The sequence below is a fragment of the Synchiropus splendidus genome, chromosome 5, assembly GCF_027744825.2.
Source record: "Synchiropus splendidus isolate RoL2022-P1 chromosome 5, RoL_Sspl_1.0, whole genome shotgun sequence".
NCBI classification, from domain to species: Eukaryota; Metazoa; Chordata; class Actinopteri; order Syngnathiformes; family Callionymidae; genus Synchiropus; species Synchiropus splendidus.
In genome coordinates, this window is record NC_071338.1 from 16,100,231 (window position 1) to 16,122,615 (window position 22,385).

Genomic DNA, 22,385 nt, shown 5'->3' on the forward strand with positions numbered 1-22,385 from the left:
TGCTGTCTTGAGATAATTTTGATATTATCATCTTTTATTTGCATATATATATATATATATATATATATATATATATATATATATATATATATATATATATATATATGTGTGTGATAATAAGATGATAATGTCTGAAAATTACTTTAAAAATATTTTTGTTTAATGTAATCTCTAAAATTGCTTGCAGAAGTTGATGATTTGTTTCAAACAAAACGATTCTGGAACAGATCCACCATATCATATATACAGGTAGGTCGAGAGAGAGGTGTGATGAATATTTCATGAACTCATTTTTATTCATGCAGCTGCAGTGTATAATAAAAACGTCATTTAAAACTGCCCATCAGACTCAATGGCAGACAAATCGACGTCACACTGATAAAAGGGAAACATCATTTTCATGTCCTTATCTCTCCATTTGGAGTCCTGACATTTGAAAGCGTGTCCTTTCCTGTGAGCGGAAAGAACTGTTTCATGAGAGGAAACTATTTTCTGTGCCATTAACCTGTCTGGCTGTGACACAGTGGTACCCTGAACGCAGGAAGATTTTCCAAGTAAACAACGGACAACCAAATAGAAATCGACAATAAGATGAATAAAATGAGGTGAAGTTAGTCCCATTTTTTATTAAAGTATTTTACCATCAAAGGCACAATCTCCAAGCAAACTGCGAGACAGAGAATGAATATTTACTTCCATGGACATAGTGTGTTTTGTGCACAGTAAAAATACACTCACACTACAGGTACAGTGTTGTATTCATTTATTGAATGTTGAATAGTCAGTGAATGTGATTTAGTCATATGAATGAATATTCAGGTCCAGAAAGAAAGTAGCCATAAGTTACTCCAAAGCTTGTTCGGTCAGTATCAGAGCCAGAGAGGCACTTGAGATGTTAAAATCTGGTTTCATAAACCCACTTAGTTCAAAAATAAAGAATGACTTGGAATGCCTTGAAGCCGGTCGCTTGGCAGTGCAGCTTTGCTGCCACCTATTGGCTGCAGATTTAATTGCAACTCTAGTTTCAAGTTCTGCCTTTGGTGGTTAGTTTTAGTCAAGGCCAGTCGAGAATACGATCATCTATGAGACAAACATCTGGTGCTCTGAATGAGTAAGTCTGTTTCGACTACTTGCTTTGATAGAAAATCCACACAAGCGCGTCTTTGACCCGCCAAAATGTCAAAGTGTTGTTGTGATGTCAATGTTTGGACGTACGTCAAAGATGGCGTCATCTTGCTCCCAGAGTTTGTGGCAAGTGAAAAGCTCAGTCTTTATAAATGAGGCTATAAATGAGAACAATAACTTGTGCAACTTAGTCGCAAGAATGTCCCCTAAAAGCAGAAGATTATCAAGCATCTTTGGAGGTTCTTGACGTATATTGCATGGTAGCTTTACAACAGTCCAGCACCACAAAGAGGACTTGCAAGTGAACCTGCCACCGCGTCCTCCTCCGACTCCCCGATGGCAGCTCTCCATCATACAGCACAGGCTCCTTCACACTTGATGTGATACAGGCGCAGGTAGTCGCTCAGCTGGGGTGGGAGTGGAAGGTTCTCGATGCCCTGATATGTGGTACAGCTACAAATCACCGCCCTGCAAAGGTGCTGCAGCGAAAAAGGGAAAGTCCTGGGGAGGGGCTGAGAAAGTAGAGGCTCAAAGAAGAGACAGGTGGCCGGGTCGCTGTAGTGCCTCAGCAGTCCAGTCACACTTGGGTCCTGATACATGCAGGGGTCACGCACGTCGAAGCTGAAGCGCTTGCCGTTCTGCTCAATACGTGCGTGCAGAGACCGGCTGTAGCGCCGAAAGCTCACTGAGAACAGGAACTCTTCTTGGGCCGAGTCCCGTAGGAGAAAGGTTCCTTCGGGTTGTCCGTCCAACAGCTCCTCTGCTTCGAATCTGTTCAACACTCCCCAGTAGCAAGGACTGTTGTTGATCTGAAGCAGGTCAGGGACCAAAATAGTGTCAGAGGCGCTGCAGTTCCCAACCTCTTCCACATGAGCACAAGATGGTTCCCAGTCTAGACCGGCGCTGCCAGGTCCAGGTGAGCAGCAGATGTCGTCCCATGAGAGAGGTGTCTCAGGTGGGGAGGTAGAGGAGGATGAAACATGAGGTCTGAGGGGCTCCGTGTCCTTGAGAGTGTCAGTGCCACTACTTTTAATAAGGTGCCAGCAGCGGGCAAGTTCAGACTTGGGTGTGAAGGGACACTTATCCTGCATGAGTTCAGACACATGGATCTTCCGTTTGGACCAGAAGAGGACAGAGAAGGGACGTGAAGAACCGGCAGAGTGATGGTGGCCGTGGTGATGATGTGAGCGCAGAGGCAAACACTGCCCCACTGCGTCCTGGAACTTTTGTCTCAGAGAGCGTCGAGACAGGGCCTTGCGACACACAATATCAATATCAGCTGAAGCCGCCGTGTCCCCAAGAGCACTGCAGCTGCACTTTCTCTCTCTGCGCCGCCTGGAACAGGACGTGGACCGTGCGCCCAGGTCATCCATCTCCTCCGCGCCTGGACTGGAATCGTTGCGGGAGCTCCGGGAGCGTTTCTTGCCTCTCCAGACATAACTGTCGGCACTCCAACTGCGGAAGCCACTTTTGGGACGAACATCTGAGCCTCGCGACTTCTTCTCTGACATCTTGACTTCCCCCAGTTGCCCTTCAAAAAGGTTAACACATTAGAGTCAGGGCAGCTTCAGTTATCTTTCTAATTTAGTCTGCTTTTGTAAATAACTCAGGTGGAGAAGCTCAGTGGACTTGAATCCAGAAGGTGTGGTTAACTTTCTCCATGAGTAAGAAAAGCCATAATCATCTTACCTCCCAAACAGAAGGACAGAGAACTCCTCTACCCGGTTTCGTCCAGCAGTTCATGACATATTGGCAGAAAAAAAGTGTGCAGAGCATGCAGCCGCCGCCACTCTGACAGATGGCCGACTCCTCTGCTTCCTATATAATTATGATGTCAAATCCCCGAGGGGCAGGCGCTTCCTCCTGACCGGGGCTGAGTCTGAATGAATGAGGCTGGAAACAAGATGGGTGGGGTTTGAGATGAGGGTGGTTTCATTGTTAAAGCAGCAAGACTTTCTTTCCGTCCTTAAATCTCTGACTGTTTCTCGGGGACACAAACAACCTTTAGACTTTAGCTTTCAGCTGTTGCATGTCATGTTGCTAAAAACAATCCTAGAACATATCGGGCGAGTGGGAGCTTTAACTCAGGATGAAGGTGGTGGCTCTGAAAATAAGGCAGTAGGTGAGTCATTCAAAAGCATGTTTAGCACCTCCAGGTCAACACCTAATACAAATGCATCATGGAAGGGCAACTTAATCATATGATAGGGCGACACAAGACGTGAGTCAGAAGCAATTTTTCAAGTGATTTTAGCTCCAATCAGAAAGCGTGCATTGCAACATGTCCTTTATTACATATCATTTTATATATTCAGGAGGAAACAGCTTCAATATGAGAGAGGTGTCACAGAAACTTCTTAGAAATTCTGTAATAATTATTTTTGACGCCGTATTTAGAGAGTACTGTTTAATACAACATTGCTGTTTGTGCTAAATGACACGTACAGAGATGTTTCAAGCAAGGAGGCTTCCTTTTTCCAAGGTGAAGCTTGTTGTGCTGCTAGTACTGTATCTAACACCTTCTTTGGTTTGCAACCCAAAACTCATTATAGGAGACTATACGCTTGTGATCGGTGCATTTTGGCTCTGCCTTTTTCTTGGCAGCAAAGAACGAAACAGGATCCTCGTCGCTGAAAACTGTCATCTATCAGTCCATCTGACCCCAAACACATAAAGGTTGGATTCCATTTCCAACTTGAGGGGATGGTCCATCACTTTCCCTTTCACCACGGGTTCTTAACCTTTTTGATCTCAGGGCCCACCTTTCCCAGAACAAATGAGCCATTCAAGTAGTAGAACTGATCAAGTAGTAGAACTGATCCATTACCCTTGATTAAATTTGTGCTCAATAACAATATTTAATCTACTTACCTGTAAACAAACCAACACCTTGTGAAACGGTGTGAAACCATGTGATCATCGCAAATATATTTAGTTTGAAAAGTCCGACCAGCATCAGAACCTGGTGCAACTCATAGTCATCGAATTTACTAAAGAAAAACAGTTGATGCAAACCGTTGGGAAAATTGGAAAAAGTGAATAGAATAAAATAAATATAATTAAACCAAGTCTAAATATCATAAAATAAAAATTATATGTTTTATTTAAACTCCAAATAAGATATAAGTAAAGTGTAATTGAAAGTATCGCCATAAAATGTTCTAATTAATTTTCAAAACAGTTTAAACAGGTGCTTTCATGAACAGTTTTTACTGTTGGGATGTGGGGCAGCATTGCTTTCCTCATCAGTTTTTCTTTTCAAGAACTTCTCCATAGTTGTTCGCTAACACAGATATGCAGCTGTCACCTCTATTCAGTGACTCACTACTGCCACCATACCTGGCTAATGTATTAAAGCTGAGTGCCTTGCGGCCCTCATGGCCCAAAGGTGTAAATCCAAAAACTTTTAGCGGCCCTCTATGGTTAGGAATCACTGCCTTACACCACTTCAGCTTCGCACTTGGTTGTGAACCATTCTAGGTTCGTTGGCTCGGACGGCCACTGGCAGAAGCAGCAGATCCAAGGCCTTAGGCACAAGCATTGCAGCTTCTCACTTAATATTATATGAAGGCAAACAGCGGTGGGATCCTGATAAGTTCAAAAGAAAACATTTCCTCTATGACTGACCTGGGCCTGGACTCACCCCTTTGACTACATGCTATGAACCGGCCTGTGAGCGGACTGAACAATTAATCAAAGGCTAACTGGCATCCTGTGTGGGACATTTAATGATCCGGCACAACAGAGGAAACCAACACGCCTCGTAAAAAGCTTTGCTCATTGATTGAATTGCCTTCAAGTTTCCCGGCTAAAAACTTCCAGCCAGTTCTGGTGAAAGCGCCCTTCTGTCAGCTGAGGTCACTGATGCGGTCACATGGTCCGAGCAAACTGCAAGTTCTTGGACGACATTTGCAAAGATCTATAATTCATGAAACACGGAGATAGTGTTTGTCTTCCAGATTGTGTTGTTCTTCATGCCAGCCCCCACCCGCGAGTGCTGGAGCGTGTGAGTGTGCGCAAAGATAAAGGATAGTCATCAATAAATGTTTGACATGTCAGATAATGTAGTGACACTCTACTTCCTTTTAGCTTAATATTTAATGCTTCTCACATCATCAAACAGCCTGTGATGGATGATTGCACACATAAGCAGATCGATGGATCTCATTGCGATCTTCGCCTTCCAAAGTTCAAAGAAAAACATGTAAGAAATGTTGAACAAAAACTGTAACATGACTTAGTGTTTGATGAAATTTATGGCACTAGTTTATGGAATTCATTATCTTTTATCTTTCCCCCTTGAAGTCGCTACCTTTTAGACCGACATTTACTGCATCCCATAACTTCACTGCTGTTCCCCTGGTGTCCCCATCTCCATCATCTTCATCCACCATGTCCACTGCTTCTCCTCATCATCTGCCCAAACAATCTGAGTCTTGCGACCTGAGCATTATTTCTAAAGTTCTCTGCATGTGTGGATATGCTCACATTTCTAAACAATTCTGAACAATGTAATATAATAAGTATTTGGAGTTTAGAATTGACCATTAACTCCTATATTTTTTTTGTTTTAAACGGCTTGTGTGAGGAAACCAGAGTTCACATATATAACCGTCAAGTCCTTTGTGTGAGTTGGTCACGACTACTTTTGTAGATACTGTACATCAGCTTTGCAGCTGGATTTTTCTTCTTCGAACTTGTTACTTCATCAGACGTAAAGTTCCTTCTGGTGCCATTTTATGACCATCATGAATATATGCCGTAATTTCTGGACTATAAGCTTATAACTAATACATGGATTTCTACTGGCTGAAATCTGATTAAATCAGAGGCGATGAAATCAGAGGCTTTTTATTTAGCATGAAAGCGCTCAAAATGCGCTGTTTTTGCCCGCGTCTCCGCAGCTCCGTCAACAGAGTCGATCTCCTGGAGGACTGGAATCGAGAAGCAGCCGCTGAGACCAGCAGTGGGGTCAGAACTTTGGAAACGCGGGTGTGAACAGCGCATTTTGAGGGCTTTAATGTGAATAATATGAGACACTGTCTCCAGATGAAGTGCGTTTGGCTCAAAAATCCGACGTGATCACAAGTCGAGTTTTAGCCGCGGACTTGATCCTGGCTGGAGAGCGGCACCTTGTCTTGGGAAACTCGCCACAAGGAGCAAGCTTCTTGCCTGCGGAGTTCGGTGCGATTCCGCATATATATGATAAATGCTGCGCAGTAAAGGGTCTGATCACTGTTTGTAAACTTGCAGAACACTGAGATGTGCAACCAGAAGCTGCTGGTGACTGGTGCTGTGGAGGTTCTGTTGAATGCCATGGACAGAATGCTGATATCTTACTGTACTAGAGCAGATGGCGGCAGGTTGACTTGCCTTCATTCCCACCTTCCTTTGCAGGACACACAGCCAAAACTAAACAGTTTATCCTGCGGCTGTATTCATGTCACTAAGACATGTTTTCATCCCTTGTAATTTGACCACCAAGCACTTACAAGTCTTCAAAAAAGCAACCCTGCGACGTGACCCCCGTGTGTCTTCGACTGTTGATGTCAATTATAAAGTTGCCTCTCCACATCAGTGATATCCAGTCGACCAGAACCCACCTGATATCTGTCCACATTACTAAAGCATCGATCAGCAGCAGCACCTCATGAATAATTGATGCAACTCTGACTCAATAAAGACTTGAATCCCCCTATATTTTACGTTGGTTATTAAATTATATACGTGCATTACTTTAATAGGTAATTACGGAGTCAAGAGCAGCGGAACTACATTAAAGCTTCATTCAGAGACATACTTTGACGCCATAGAGGTCTTCACATGTGCTGCTCAGGTTTTTGCAGAATGAAAGGCGGAAGAGTGGACTTTGATCTGCATGCCAGGCAGTTTACCGCCACGTTTAACCAGTGATGTTAAATGAATCTCATTTTTTGTTAAAGGCTGCGACTGCTGTTTGTTGCGGATACTCCACATCTCCATGTAACGCACCCTCAGCTTGTGTCTAGACCTCGAAACTTTAAGACCCAGGCCGGCCAGGTCAAGAGGCGGCTTGATCCTGTGAATTACAAGGAGAGCAAATTGAATCAGAGTATCTGGCTCCACAGCTCTTATTTTATTCATTGATCTGAATACTCAACTAAATTGAATTACTGCCGTTAAACTAGAGGTCGTCACGGAAGCAGTGGTGTACTTTAACTCTTGCTACCTGAAATATATTCAGATAATATATACACATCTTTCCCGGCATTATTAATCTCTCTCAATTCCTTTTAATCTTATTTTAATGGCATGACACATCGCCTGCTTTGAAATTATCTGCTCTGGCAGTGATGTTATCATCTATTAAGCATGTTCCTGTTAGCACTGGTGTCAGAAATAGCACATGGCTGCGGACTGTATGCAGATCCATTAAGATCCTGGATATTCATCTGCAGTCGACATGTGAGCTCCTCGCTTGCCTTTCCTCAGGGGAGATTTATTTCTGCCTCCAGCCTCTCGGCTTCCCGCAAGCATCCACATAGGGTTTTTTTTTCCTCTCACTGTCACATTGAAAAGTGTAACCCAAGCTTGACCAGTCAGTGGACTGATATCTCACTGTTAAATGATGCTTTTTTTAAAAATGTGTTTTATTTATTGAGCTTGTTTGTTCATACTTTTTGTTATGAGTGTTGGCATTAAAGTTTTATTTAAGTTGCAATTAGTATTTTCATGCTATCATTGTTATTTTATCTATTTTTATGTGAGCTGAAAGTTTTTGTTTTCTTGTGTAATTGCTATTAATTTAAATTGGGAAATCCTTGAGTGAAATCACTGGGAGTGTGATCTTGGCTGTCATTGTTTTTGGTTTGTGGTACTGTAAAAATGTAAAACATATTTTGAAAAACACTTTTTCATATTTCATGTGAGATGTGACGATAAAGAGCTGTCTTCAATGGGTCGAACAATACCTTGCGCCCACTGCAGCCCATTTGTGGATCAGTTTGAGACGCCTGATATAGATTTTATTTTATTTTATTTTATTGCACGATAAAACAAAGCATCATGTAAAGCTTTTCTGATTCTGATGTCTGAGGTTCTCGTTCCACCACCCAGGTGTCCCTCAGTTCACTTGAAGAATGCAGAGTTGTAGTCAAGACTGTGTGAAGATCTGTGCATACAGAAACCATGCCTACGACATATGAGGGACAAGACCGAGACCAAACTGAATACAGACACATCCATTAGTTATATAGACACACACATTTATTTGATACTACAAAAGACACAGTAGACATTTTTTTTCTAAATAGATCAAGAGCAAGGAGCAAGTTATTAGTTTCTTCTGTCTACAGTTTGGTCTTGGTCACTGTATGCTCCGGTCTGGACACAGTCTTGACTACAACACTAGAGTCCATCTGGCAGCCAAGGACAATTTAGAGTTATCAATTTACCTGTATGATTTTGGACCACCGGAGGAAACCAGGATGGCAATAGCAGCCTCAGCAGGCACAGGAAGCACATACACACCTGCACAGAAATAGCTCAGATTCTCACCAATAGGCTCAGGCCGGACTCAAACCTACGACCTTCTTGCTGTCAGGATGCAGAACTAGCTCCTACGCAACCATGATGCCACAGTTAGCTGAATTTACCAAACTATTGAACAAGTTCTCTGAGTTAAAGTGATGGAGCCGTGGAAGTAAATGGGAATTAAAACTGCCGTTAACCACATCTTGAGGTCTAAAACGTAGTTTAAGCTCTTGGTCTTCTCTCTTTGCAACAATGGAGCCCAACTCATCTGAGACACAACTTGAGGGTTTTCCTGCAGTTAACGACAGTGAATAAATAATGAATGAACTTGCTTTTTGGGGTGAGCAGGATGTGAGCCTCTGATGCTTCACACCCCAGCGAGCCTCGCATCAACGACAGCGAATCAATGTTAAGAGGATGAGGACGGGACTGCACCTAGATAACACAATTACCTCTGACTGCAGCCTCAGAGTCACAAGAGAAGCGTGGCCCACTACATGCAAGTAAAGACATAGTAGCTTCTGAATGTTTTACTACCTTACAATACTTGAAGTGACTGCTTTGTATCTTATATGTTTGACTGCTTTATGCATGGTCACTTTATGTATGATCTTTAGTGTTTTGCTGCTGTGACAAGTCAAACTTCTCCACAAAGTATGTCTCTCTCTTAAATAAGTGCACGTGCAAGAACAAAGCAGTGATAGTGCCAGTGTTAACTCCCACTCTCTGATGTCAGGATGAGGAATAACAGCCATCTTTAATGCAGGATGTCAGACAATGACTGACGACGACAGGATACCGAACAGTCTTCCTGTCTAGGTCCAGCTCAGTGTCCGGCTCACATCCTGTGATGTGCATGTCTTCTGACCTCTAATGCACGGAGGAGCACAGGGGAGGGGATCTGCTGAAAAGGCTTGTGTGTCTCCTGATAGTCATGCAAACATTTGTAAACCCTTTCAAAAATCAATATCAGAGAGGAGAAATTCCAGTAACAGAGAGCATACTGATCTTATCTTACAGCGGAAGAGGAGGTTTTGTGACAAACACATATTAGCGTCATAACTGACTCGATGTGGCTGCGGTATAGACCGACTGCAACAATCGAGTCAATAATGTGGATGGAATGCAGGCCAATGGGCAAGAATGGAAAATGCATTTATACTCTATTAACCCTTTATAGAGACCTGATAGAAATTCATAATTCTTAAGAGGGTTTACAGGAGGAATCCAGACGTCACATTTTAAAGCCTTCAAATACAACAAGCCTACAAACATATCCGTGATTAATGTCTGAAGGTCATTTTTGAGGAAACAAAATCACTATCAAACAAACACTAGCATCTCATATTGTACTCTTTTTTTTTTCAAAAATCATCATCGTCTTTATCCTTAATATTTAAATAATTTAGAACTTAACTCATAACTCCTAGATACATAGCTGTGTGTATCACAGACGTTTCATCACCTTTCCACAGATTAATGACTAAACCAACAGCGGTTTGTTGCGGCAGTAAATGAAGGACTAGCAAGTCATGAATAGGAGTAGGGTTTGTCTCTCATCATGCTTATGGGAGTTTCTCCAGTGCACTGAAACGACCTCTCCCGGTCCCAAAACATGCATTTGGGTTGATGGATGATAGTGGTTTGCCAGGAAAAATGGAAGAGGATGAAAGCAGCTGCATAATTTGTGTCATTACTCCTGGGGCCGCCTTCAAAACCTCCATACAGGATACACTTAATTCATCTTTTGCATTGATTCGAAGTAGGTCTCCTGCGCTGGTATGCAAATAGGCCCCCACTGTACTGTGTTGGTCAAATCTGGTAAACATCTGAGTTCCATGTTATTTTGTAATGTCTTTCATTTATTAATGTCAATAGTTTTAATTTTCAGTTACATGAAAAAAAGAGCTGGTGAGGAAATTTTGTTGGTATCCATACACAACAGTTAGAAGCGGAAATACATGACTTATGCGTCTAAACTGTTACGATTCTGTGCAAATATATTTTGCTCCCAGTGCCATTCAGAAGTGTAGAGTACCATTTAGCCAACCAAGAAGCCTTCATCCAAGTATATTTTGAAATAACAAAGGCAATGTTTCCCAAATGAAAAGCAAAAATAAAGAACAAAAATGATCTGAAGACTGATCAGAAATAATACATAATGCCTGTGACAGCCATTTAATAATTTGATCAAAGAATAAAAATCATAATTCACTTACAAAAACTAACAAGCACAACAACTTTGTGTTTTTAAATCTTTGATTTACATTTTTTTTTGGTCTCATTCCTCAAGTGAAGGTTCTTCTCCAGGCCCTTCATCTAATGAGGAGCTATCTTCTGCAGATGACGCTGTGCCATTGAAGGGAAGGCGATTCACCAGCCGTGTGAAGGATGTCTTCATCTTTCCGCTTGTCTCTGTCAGATAATCGTTTGTCATCTTCTTGAAAACGGTCCAGGATGAACCTTTTTTGTGCTTCTTGTTTGGCCGAACAACATCCACCTCATCCGTCAGATCAATCTCAACCATGCCCCCATCAAGACTAAGGGTTTCACTGCTATGAAGAGATGCCATTTCTTCTGCCTTCTTGATGGTTGAAACGGTTCCGGGGTTGGAGAGTTTACTTAGTTTCACGAAGGAAATCTTCATGCTTCCTGCCTTTTTGGATGGTGCTTCTGCTTTCTTTCCATTTAACTCCTGATTTGATTCATTCGTGGTCAATGGAGAATGCAGCTTCTCTGGATCCATGATGGCATTTGAATCATCAATGTCATTCTTCACCATGCTCTTCACTGTGTCTCCCTTGTTTTTCATGATAAGACAGTCTTCATCAGTGTAACTTTCTTCTTCGCGACCATTTATTCTTTTAAAGTTGGCCATTGCTCCCCTAATTCCTGGCTATATTCAGCATACGTCTTCTGGAAGAATAAAAAAATATCACATGATGAACTGCCTTCCTTTCAAGGGCTCCTGTGCAGTGACATCAAGGAGTTACCAAAATGGATACATCATAAACAGAGTAGGAAATTCAGTTGAATGTCATCAAACGTCAAAGATATTGAAAAGCATGTCTACCTTGAGTCTGAGTGTGGTGAATAGATTATAGTAACGCGATACATATTTTTTTTAATCGGAGGTTCGTCTTTTATCATGTCACACAACCTTCTTTGATTGTGTTTGTTGCATTTTGATGCACTACTATAGTTGCTCTAATCAAAGTTGATCACTAAACATCACTGAGGTAGAGGGAGAAGGTAAGAAACAAACATTTTGAGTGTTCATTTTGTGTGTGTTTGTCAAAGCAATACATGAGTGACATACTGGGAGAATCGTGGCGGACCTCCTGGAATATGATGTACCATTCCTCCCTCTGATTCCGGAGTGAGGTGCCTTGATGCATAAAGTGACATCCATTTGCATTTGGGTGAATAACAATGATTGACAAAAAAAACAGTTTTGAGCTTATTTTAATAAACAATTATTAAGTATAAAATGAATTATTAAGTATGAATTGAAAAATATTGCTGACCATGACAATAACATTTATAAAGTTTATTCTGATTCTGATTCTGAAGGACATTGCACAGGTCTTATATATATATATATATATATATATATATATATATATATATATATATATATATATATATATATATATATATATATATATATATATATATTTTTTTTTTTTTTTTTTTTTTTTTTTTTCCCGTCTAACAAAAACAACTGTGTGTATGAAGAAAATCAAAGAATAAAAGCAAAAATTACAAGTTTGTATTGCACGTCCACAATGTATAAACCTCAGTAATCCAAGCAGTCCATCAAAAAGCAAGTTTATTGTTCACAGATCAAATAGTATATATTGTTAATAAATAACATGTATGAACATACAAAACTGTAAACAAGACGGTTTTCAACTGTCTTATGAACAGTATTTATCAAAGGGGGACACCACAGTCTTTCTTTGCAAATTCAGCATGCGCTCTCTGCGCCTGGGAGACTTTCATCTGGATACTGTGATTTCCTCCAACAAGAAATGGTCAAGAATGTAAACATTTTTGCGAGTGGATTGTTCCTGTTCTTTCGCTGACCGCCTTTTCCCTTTCCCCAGTTTTCTCCGGGTTTATTCGCGTGTATATTTTCACATGTCTCAAAGGTGTCCTCCAGACAGCTCATCTCCTCATTGGCCGACTGTGAAAACAGCGCTTTGGCCTTCTTTATCTGTTCCAAATTGGGCCACTGTGTGTCTTTCTCCTTCAGGCCGGCATGACCTAAAACTAAAGATTCACTCTCTTCCGAGGACAACGCTGTCGACAACGTGGAGACATCGATGCAGCAGAACTGGAGCCACTGCAGTTCTCGCTCTCTAAAGGAGAGGACGTGTTCTTCACCTGGACCTGTGAACTGTGCTGGATTAGAAGCTGCCATGTATTTGATCTCCAGGAATCACACCCTCTCATATTTCAACGGGCAGAGGAGTATTGCTCGCTCCACTATAAATCTATTCTGTTGCACCTTTGAAATATACTCCTTTGAAGACTCATAAGGAATGGACAATGATCATATGAGTCATTCATGGCCATAGATTATTTTCGGAGCAATTTCTATATTCTTTAAGTGTGGACTAGTGCAGTTGTCAGTTAAAAAGCAAACTGAACAGCGATGTTTAATAAATTCAACACTTTAGGTGTGTTTTTATTTTATTGCATATTTAACTGTAAGTAAAGTCATATTTTTTTTATTACTGGTGTAATAAACCGATACCTATAAATATTATAAATAATGAGTTCCAGTTTGCAGTAGATATTTACATCGTTTTCCCTTAATTTGCCGATGAATGCGTCCTTTCTTAATTTTTCCAATCCGAATGGATCAAAAAAAAACAAACATGTGTTTTGCAATTGTGTCCAGCAGATGGGAGCATTGAGACGGACAAAGATCGAATACATGGCAACTCTTCAAAAATGTCTTTATGATGTCGCTTGTGTCATTCTTATTGTATTCGTGCAGTAAAATAATAGTAAATTGATAGTCATATTTATTGGGGACCTATGGATAAGACAGAAATTATGCATTCTAGATATGTAAAATGATAAATTAAAATAGATTTTTTTCCCCAAAAAATATTTGATAAATACTCTCTTCACTTGCTGGATATTTATCCTATTTCATGCTATTTAACCATGGCATTTAATGAGTTTTTAATTCTTTCTATATATTATATATAAACTCTTTATGTCCAATGTTTTTGTGTTTTTTATTCAGTTTTTATTTTATATTTTATGTACAAATGTCTAAAATGTCTAAATTGTATTGTAATATGTCTAAAATATATTATATATATTATATTATTATTATTATTATTATTATTATTATTATTATTATTATTACTACTACAGTAGTAGTAATGGAAGCAGTAGTTGTAGTAGTAATAGTTGTAGAGTGTAACTATAAACATAAAACAAACAAACTGGCGATGAATCAAACTTAAATAGATACAATAATTATTTTATCAATTACCAGAAAGATGAGAGGAGGCACCAAAAGACAGGGAGGAGTGAACACAATGTAATTACTTATAAATAGTAATAAGCGGTTTTAAACAGCAGAGTTTTATAGCAGAGTTTTCGCCGGTATTTGCACAGTGCGAAGTTTGTCAAGTGTGATGACGATTACACGTCAGTCTTCGGTGGTCGTGTGTGTGTGAGCGCGAGCTTGTGCGAGGGTGCGCGTGCGTGCGGGCGTGAGTCTGTGTGGAGGACGGCGGTTTCCCATCACAACCAAGATGGCGCTGGAGCGGACAGCCGGCGCCGCACAGTGACTGACAGAAGCTCGGTCGGGAAGCTAGCGGGCTACAGTCTGACACAACAACACGAAGAGACATGACGAACAGTCGCATCCTCTGTTCTGCGTGCGCCGTGCTGTTTTAGGACAGAGCCGGTGCACGACCGCTGTCGAACTTGTGCTGGGAGACTGATTTCCAGAGCAGAACCGTGGGTAAGTACAGACTGATGGTCTGTCTGCACACTTGAATGACATAAGGCGACATTCCTCGCATACAATACGGAGACATTTAGCCCTAGTTTTAAATGTCCTCTGTAGCCGGACACCGAGTCGTCTCTTGACCCAGTTGTTTGCTTTACTGTTAAATCTCTTGGTTCTGTACGTGTTAGTATGTGCCACAGGTTGTTTATAATTGTGTGCGTGCGTGTGTGTGTGTACATAAATAAAAGCCCAGTCACGGCACATTAAACCAGCTCAGGACCTCCGGTGACATGTTTAACCCCCTAGCATGCACTGGTTTGGGGCTAAAAATAACTAAAAACACGGCTGCCCCCCTGAGCTGGCCAGTGACTATATTTTGGGTGCACTGTTTCCAGTCACTTGCTTTAACCTTGTCTTTCAAAACTGACAAACGGAGCTTTGATTTCAATCTCTTTTTAAATGGGCTTGGTGGTGAAATTCATCCATTACAGACGTTACATGGCAACATGGCCTGATGTTGGCCTTTAGAAAATTACATGTATAATTTTACCAAGTTAATAAGCTACAACCAGTTTCTCTATATACAGTATCTGGAGCTTCATATTATATATGAATATAAGTCCGTCAAGTTTGTGTCTATAACACGACAAGCGACGGCTTCTATCTCTGCAAGTTCATTTCTGTTTCAGCGTTCGCCAGTGCACATTTCACTTAAGACGCCAACCAGTCCAGAGAAACGTAAAGGTCACGTTTGTAGTTGCTACTTGCAAAAAGTGAATATTTATTTTAGTCCAGTTTGCCACTCACTTTCTCCCGCTGTGTATGTGAGTTCACAGTTTAAGGAGGGAGTACCACTGTTGACATAACAGGCTGTTAACAACTCATCCCCTGAGCAGATAAGCAGTCATATTTCACTCATTTGTATTGTAGGTGAAAATGACCAAGCCTCTCTCCACACGTGGATTTTAAGCTTTACAAGTTCATTTAAGATGCAGCGCTTGTCTACAGAATCGCATACATTTCAGTTGAATCGTTCAGAACCTGTCTGTCATCAATAAAAAATCAACTTACCCACTGGCCAAAGAGAACGCATTAATATGAGAAAAGCACTTTGTTGACATCAATGAGACATGCCATTTTGGTTTGCATGGTCTCAAAAGCCACAGGACCTTTTAGCATGCATGTTGACAACAAAGCAATGCTGCTTATAACAGGATGGCGTGCATCTGTTGCTCGAGGTCAGTCATGTGTGAGAAACGTTTTATTTTTTTAAGATGATGGTTTTGTTTCAACCTTGTAATGTTGGGCAACACAATGACAGAGTTGGTTGCCATACTGGGCTTGAATCATACTGGTGACCTCCCCAGGCCTCTCATCCCATTAAGCTTGGATGCTATAGAGGAAACAAGCCACAGAAACTGAATCATTAATCCAATATATAGATTGTAGTTGTCTTCCTGACATAAGAATTTCACTTGTATGAATGTGCGAACTAATGTTAGAGGACTCTCCCCCCTGTTGTCTTGTCTGCTCTTGCTCAGAGGCCAGGAGGCCACCTATGTGGAATCCAGAGAAAAGAATTCCGATTGAAGCCGCTGGCATTTCACTCGTGATCGGAGTCTGTGGTACCTGCATGAAGTTCCATGCTGAGGATTTAGGACTGTGAGTAAAAGATGAAAGGACAGACCCCTAGACGGCAACTCGCCCAAGCTGATTGAAGACTTTGAGGACTACACCCAATAACCCTGAGTCTTCTCATCTTGACTCCAGCCTCTGGGTCAATTAGCTCCAGTCACTGAAAGCACGTGTCCTGACCTGAGCAATTGGGGGGGCTAATATACTCTCTTGCACACGAGTCCTAGTAGACCAAGTGCCATCTTAAAATGTGGATGAATGACCCTGTTAGTGTTTGGAACCTATGTTTATGCAATATGTTTACAGTAACAGATGTCTCTCTCTCTCTCTCTCTCTATATATATATCTATCTATCTATCTATATATATATATATATATATATATATATATATATATATATATATATATATATATATATATATAGTACATACAGCATATATTTCAGTTTACTTTCAATTCATTCTCACAGTGTTTCACAAGGCGCTGTCTTAGCACTGCATAATGGAGGTGTCCTTGTGGGTGTTAAATACAGCATCATGCCAAGTTTATCCTAAATCTACTGCAAGAATGGCTTTTAATTTACAGACCCAACATGATTTCTTTCGGAATCTTTGGCAGTGCCCCATCTGGAAAGCAATACAAACCCTTTTTCTTTGGATACTGACATTATTATGAGCTCTCAACTTCCAAGCCAAAGGGAACACAGTGTTGTGCTTCCAACTAGACATTATATTCAATGCACCAAAGCTTTCACAAGTTCTGGTGATATACCGTATTTAAGGATTTTGTATATTCAACAATTACTGTTACCAATTATGAGCAACATTTTCACCCGGTGAAGCTCAACCTGAACATGCCAAAGAGGAAGACATAATTTGTCACTTGATTTGTTGGTGTTGGACACTTTGATATGAATGTTGCAAATGTTTAAACCTACTCAGATTTATATGAGCATCCAGTCAGCAGCAGAAGGTAAAAACTAAATAAATCTTTGTTCAGAGGTCAGAGGAGAAATAGCCAGACACGTTCTAGACACTGTTGTGACAAATGAACCAGCATATGCAGAAGACATGGAGACAGATGGGGTACACAGCGGTGACCAATGCTTTTCGCTCAGAGAATATTTCATGATTTGTGATGAGACATTCTCAGAGTGCCAGCATTTCAGTGTAAACAGCTTGAAAGCATGGATGCCTCCTGTCATGTAGCGGCATTGATGCCACATCTCAATCCAGTCAAACCTCCGGGATGTAGTCAACAGGGATCTGAATAATGGATGTGCTGCCAAGAAACTGCAGTAACTCTGTGACTGTGTCATTTGTCTATGGCGGGAAAGCTTCGATTGCTGTAAAAGTTAAGGCAGTATAGAGTGCTCAAGTAACTACGAATGATGTGGTCCTTCATCATGAAGGATTCTGGTCCTGGATCATAAAGGAACAAGTTCTTCCATGGTTCTTGTTAGAGTCATCAGCATTTACATGAGCTTCTGCCTCCTTTTGCATGTGTTATGCTAAACAAGCAAAGCTATGCTCTGTCAACAACATGCAGATGATGCATGTAAAACAGGAACAGTATGGCAGTACATTCCGATGAGAGTGATGTATGTTAAAGTTACCTCTTTATGAAACACGGTTATTTTTCAGGAAAGAAATTGAAACATGCTCTCATTTTCTCAAGACCTCTGTCGACCTTCACATCTCTCTCAAGGACAACTTAGTTACACCATTCAAACATTGGAGAAGAAAAGTATCTTCAACAGTGATTTGCTGCTCTCCAATGAATACATGGGAAGGAAAAAAAATGGATGGGTTAAAAAAAATTATTTTGATGGTTCCCCACCATTCTGTGTAACTGCTACCATACTGTCCCTAATATGTTATCGTTTTTAAATTATTTGCTTAAAAATATTAAACTGCATTCAAGCAGAAACAGGGGATTGTTAGCTCTTAGGGGCGGATTAGATGTGCTCAGGGTCAAACATCCACAAACTGATAAGCCTAATGCTTGGAGTATTGTCGTCTTTGCCACGGAAGAGAGAGGCTGAATCTCCTCACCAGTGGGTGGCATCTGATCTTGTGATGAACATTTTGAACAAGTGATTCATGGCCTTTGCACAAGAATGTGTAAGGATCTTGTAATGTTTGATGAGAAGCTGAGTAGTTTGGGCCTACGTAATATATTCACAGCACCTTGGAAGAATAGAACACAGGATCTCATCCCGGCCTTTGTGAGGAAATTCAGCTGTCAGGAGCAGCATCGAAAGAAGACGTGTTGCTGAAATGGTGTTACAGCACAATTTACAAATATTACAGGAAGAATGTTAGTGTCAGCCACAAGCAAGTGTTGCAAGTGGGTTCGGTAAAGCATGCTATTTTTTAGGATGTTATACAGTTTACAGCTGTTGGAGTGATGAAGCGGCTGAGGTGTCCAATCCAGATCCCTGGGTTGATGAGTTCCGTAGTTTTATTACTGAAATGGGTTATTCACATGAGGGACTTCCTGTTTCTGCCCTGCCACTACGCTCCTCTACAGTTGTTAGTCACTATTGGACATTAGAGATGTCCTTTTTCGCCATGGAGTCTTAAAAAGTGGAAGGGCTATTTTGAAATAAATAGTTTTGCAGTGATCAGGCCTCCTCAGGATGAAAAACCTGCCTCTCCTCTGACTTGCTCTCTGCGCAGGGCTTTATATTTATGTAACTCTTTTTTATGCATTTTCTATCACAGCAGTAGCACATCTTTGGATTGCTTTTTATTGTTGCATCATCTGTATTTAGCCGCTCGAAAACCACCACTTGAGATCGTGTTTATGTTTGTCTTCTGAATGCGTCACTGTTGGCTGACAGCAAAATGAGCGTTGGTGTTTACAGACTCTTGTCCAGGTTGTTTGGCTCTGCAAATCACTGCTTTATCACACTCACACGTTTTAAACGTATAAACAATGCACTGTCAAGATTTCTCTCTTTAGCATGTGCTTCTTTTTAGAGCATTAGATTTGAGATGGTGGGGGTGAGTTTACAAATATCCCGGGCTTACTTGTGAAGCCTGCAATTACCCGATTCTCACGCCTCTGTGCTTCTGCTGTGTGGTCTGTAAGTCGTCTCTTCTGAGGAGTTGCTCTTCGCTTCTGATTGGTTTTTATGGTTAACAAAAGTGGATTCTGAAAAGCGGTTTATTCCTGTGACCATAAATGAGACCAGTCATAAACAATTATTTTTTTATCAAAAAAGATTAATTTAGAGGCTGGTGGGAAAACGGGATGAGGTCTTCTAGGTTCTAGTTAGGAATTTTTGTGAGCCCTTTTAAAGCCCTCGACTGTGTTCCTCTAGTCTCCTTTCCCACTTTCTGTTTGACATCAAACCCCTCCACGTTTGCTCATAGGAGCACTGAACACTTAATTGGACTCTTGCTTACTGGTGAGACTTTCTAGCACTTTTTGTGTAAAAAGAACAACCTCATTAAAAACAAAAGTCAACCTGTTTGTTTCGTCTTTGACTTTTCATGTTGTCTGGTCTTATGTTAACAATAAAACTTTTCAAAAATATTATACACTAATGCATGCAAAACATAGCCTTCTTATGCTGTTTTAGATGAATGTGGTTCGTGGATCTAGAAACATGGAGAAACTATGACAAAATATGTAATTAATTATGCCTCATGGTCCTTTAAAAAAAGATAATTTACAATACACATGATCTTAGAGACATTTTAATAGCAAATATATTGTTTAAATGAATTGTTTAATTGGAGTTAGTCTTGTGGTTCCACTGTACCACCACAATCTGTATAACAATTTTATCATTTTATATTTAATTTTTCTGCGGAAATTTCTAACGTCTGCTGACAATATTGTTCCTCAAAGATCATGACCTTGGTATTTCAGAGCCACATTATCTGACCCTGAAAAAAAAACATCATTTAGTTATCTTTCTTTACATAACTGAATAACTTCCCCGACAGTCAATTTATCAGAATCAGAATCAGAAAACTTTATTAATCCCAAGGGAAATTATGTCCGTAACATGCGCTGTACACAACATAACAATAAAATGAAAAAGAAATTTTATTATAAAGTGCAAAAATCAATATAAAAGAGCTTAAATGTGCAAGAAAATGCAGATTCAAGGACAGAGTGAACAGAAAAACGTGCCAAAGAATCCTTCATTGACATTTTTTCAGGGATGAGGAAAGGACCTCCTGTGGCGCTCAGTCTTTGAATATCTGGGTGCTAATCATGAGGTTCGAATACAGCAAAGTAGAACCTTTTCTCCGAAGCGCTGGGAAAGTCAGCATTAGTTTCTGCCACATTTTGCTGAGGTTTTCTGGTCCAACTTGGAAGAAGCACCTGGATGGACGCAGAATAAATTCAAAAGAGTTTTGATCTCAGTCTCACTCGGTTGACGTAAGAGAAGAGTTGATGGGGTTCTTTTGGGAAGAGGAAGTCGTCTTTGCTAAAACAGCTGCCTCCATGACATGGCTACAGAAAAGCAGTCAATAAACAGATGGATGAATACACTTCAGAGTGTGATTTTAATATTGAGATAAATATATATATATTCTCAAGTCTCTATGTTATTGATAAAGAGGTGGTTGCCCTGACAGCACTGAAACAAATGACTAAATGACATATACCAACATGTGCAAGGACAATCTATTCTGCCTTCTTTAGTTTTTCTATTCACCAGATTCAAACATTGGAGCTATATTTGGGACAATGTCATCTTGATTGTCTTGCTCAATGGCACAAGAGTTCTCATTTGTCATTAAGGTTGCACAACATCCACAGCTGCTAACTAAAAGCACATGCGTGGCAAGTTAGGCATCCAACTTGTTTTTACGTATTTTTTTTAAAAAGACATTCCTTCTCACCTCCTCCACGTGGCTGTCCTGCTGTGGCTGTCTCTGGTTTTGGTGTCTATACAGCTGGAGCCCAAAGCTCAGACTGGGCTGGATTTGGTGCCTTTCATTGGACATGGACAGCTGGAAGTCGTTTCATTGTCACATTTTCTTCAACAAACCCTTTATGGAAGTTCTCGATGGGTCTGGACATCTTATCGAACCCCTCCCTGAACTGGCTGGTCATAAGTCAGGGGGTTTATGCTTTGTCTGCAAAACTCCATCCAACCCTTCATGTGGCTCAGTTTCAGGTTACTGAGCCAGTGGTGCTTTTCCATCAGCTTTGTTTCTTTTTCTTCTCTGCATTCCCCATCCCTTGCTGCACAGTCTTAATCCAACATTTCTGACAGACTTCAGAAAACAAGCAGATCTGAGTGCAGTGAGAGACTCCAACAAGAGTTTGGGGGAAACTATCTTCAGGAATTTGAATGATCCCATCATGCATAATTTAGAATCACTTTTGTTTTAGTACTTCCTACAACCACTGTACTTGACTTCTGGGAGCTTTTAAGACTATATCTCAGAGTGCTTAATGCCTGCAGCGCTCAGCTGTAGGAGTTAAATAAGCTATGCTTTTTGGCAGTAAATGTTGAACACTGTCTGAGCTTTTTATTGGTCAGTCCTCTCTCCTGAGTTTTCAAGGTTACAGGCTTGACTTTTTTGTGTATTTTCAGTGTGCTGTATTCAATAAAATATCCATTTCAGTAATACTTCATGCTTTTAACAGCATTATATAAGACTCTTAATTAGCACTAGATTGGTTTTATGGTTAATGGAAGTCAGTTTTCCACATCTATGCAGTTTTAAAAGCAGTTTTGACAACTCATACTTTTCTGACTCACTTGTATTACAAGAAAACCTTTGAAAAGAGGTGCAGACAGACGATCCCATTGTTTGTGAACAATATTGAGGATGCTATATGATATTATAACTGCTGATTAATGTGCACACTTCTGCTTTTTTAGAAGGAATTGAGTGTTTAATTACAGATTAATATTAAAGTGAGACTTCATATCCCGTATCCACCAAAACCCAAGTGAACCCTCTTTACAACGGACTCCGTGCCCCATTTATCAAGGGAAATAGTGTCATATTGCACGTCACAAGTGCTGCAGTTGGCAGATTGTTTGTGGTTTGGAAGCAATTTTAGGGCTATCTACCACACCCATCCAATTAGTCCTACGAGCCCACACCCTCTTACATATGTTTCGAATATCTGCCCTCCACTGGAATCA

General features: G+C 40.6%; 2 protein-coding genes across 5 annotated transcripts in view; one reads left to right on the plus strand and one right to left on the minus strand.

Moving 5' to 3' along the window:
• Positions 1 to 1,475: 1,475 nt before the first annotated feature.
• On the minus strand, positions 1,476 to 8,628 carry socs4 (suppressor of cytokine signaling 4). Its single transcript, XM_053866208.1, has 5 exons — positions 8,616 to 8,628; positions 7,713 to 7,735; positions 4,586 to 4,651; positions 3,997 to 4,087; positions 1,476 to 2,656 (listed from the first exon to the last, which is right to left on the minus strand). The coding sequence occupies exons 1-5, from the start codon at positions 8,626 to 8,628 to the stop codon at positions 1,476 to 1,478; spliced, it is 1,374 nt and encodes a 457-aa protein (XP_053722183.1).
• Positions 8,629 to 14,421: 5,793 nt separating this feature from the next.
• LOC128758553 (C-myc promoter-binding protein-like) overlaps positions 14,422 to 22,385 on the plus strand; it is a 33,172-nt gene continuing 25,208 nt past the window's right edge. For all 4 annotated transcript variants that reach the window (XM_053864606.1, XM_053864607.1, XM_053864608.1 and 1 more), the window contains exon 1: positions 14,422 to 14,632. The gene's annotated coding sequence lies outside the window, so the exon portion shown is untranslated. The remainder of the gene's footprint in view (positions 14,633 to 22,385) is intronic.

Bases quoted from the DNA above. Each gene is read 5' to 3' on its own strand.
- socs4 (XM_053866208.1), bottom strand. The intron at 4,088-4,585 runs GTGCGAAGCTGA...GAGTTGCACCAG, and splicing joins CTAGAATGGTTCACAACCAA to GTTCTGATGCTGGTCGGACT. The intron at 2,657-3,996 runs GTAAGTAGATTA...ACCTTTTTGAAG, and splicing joins AGGTGTTGGTTTGTTTACAG to GGCAACTGGGGGAAGTCAAG.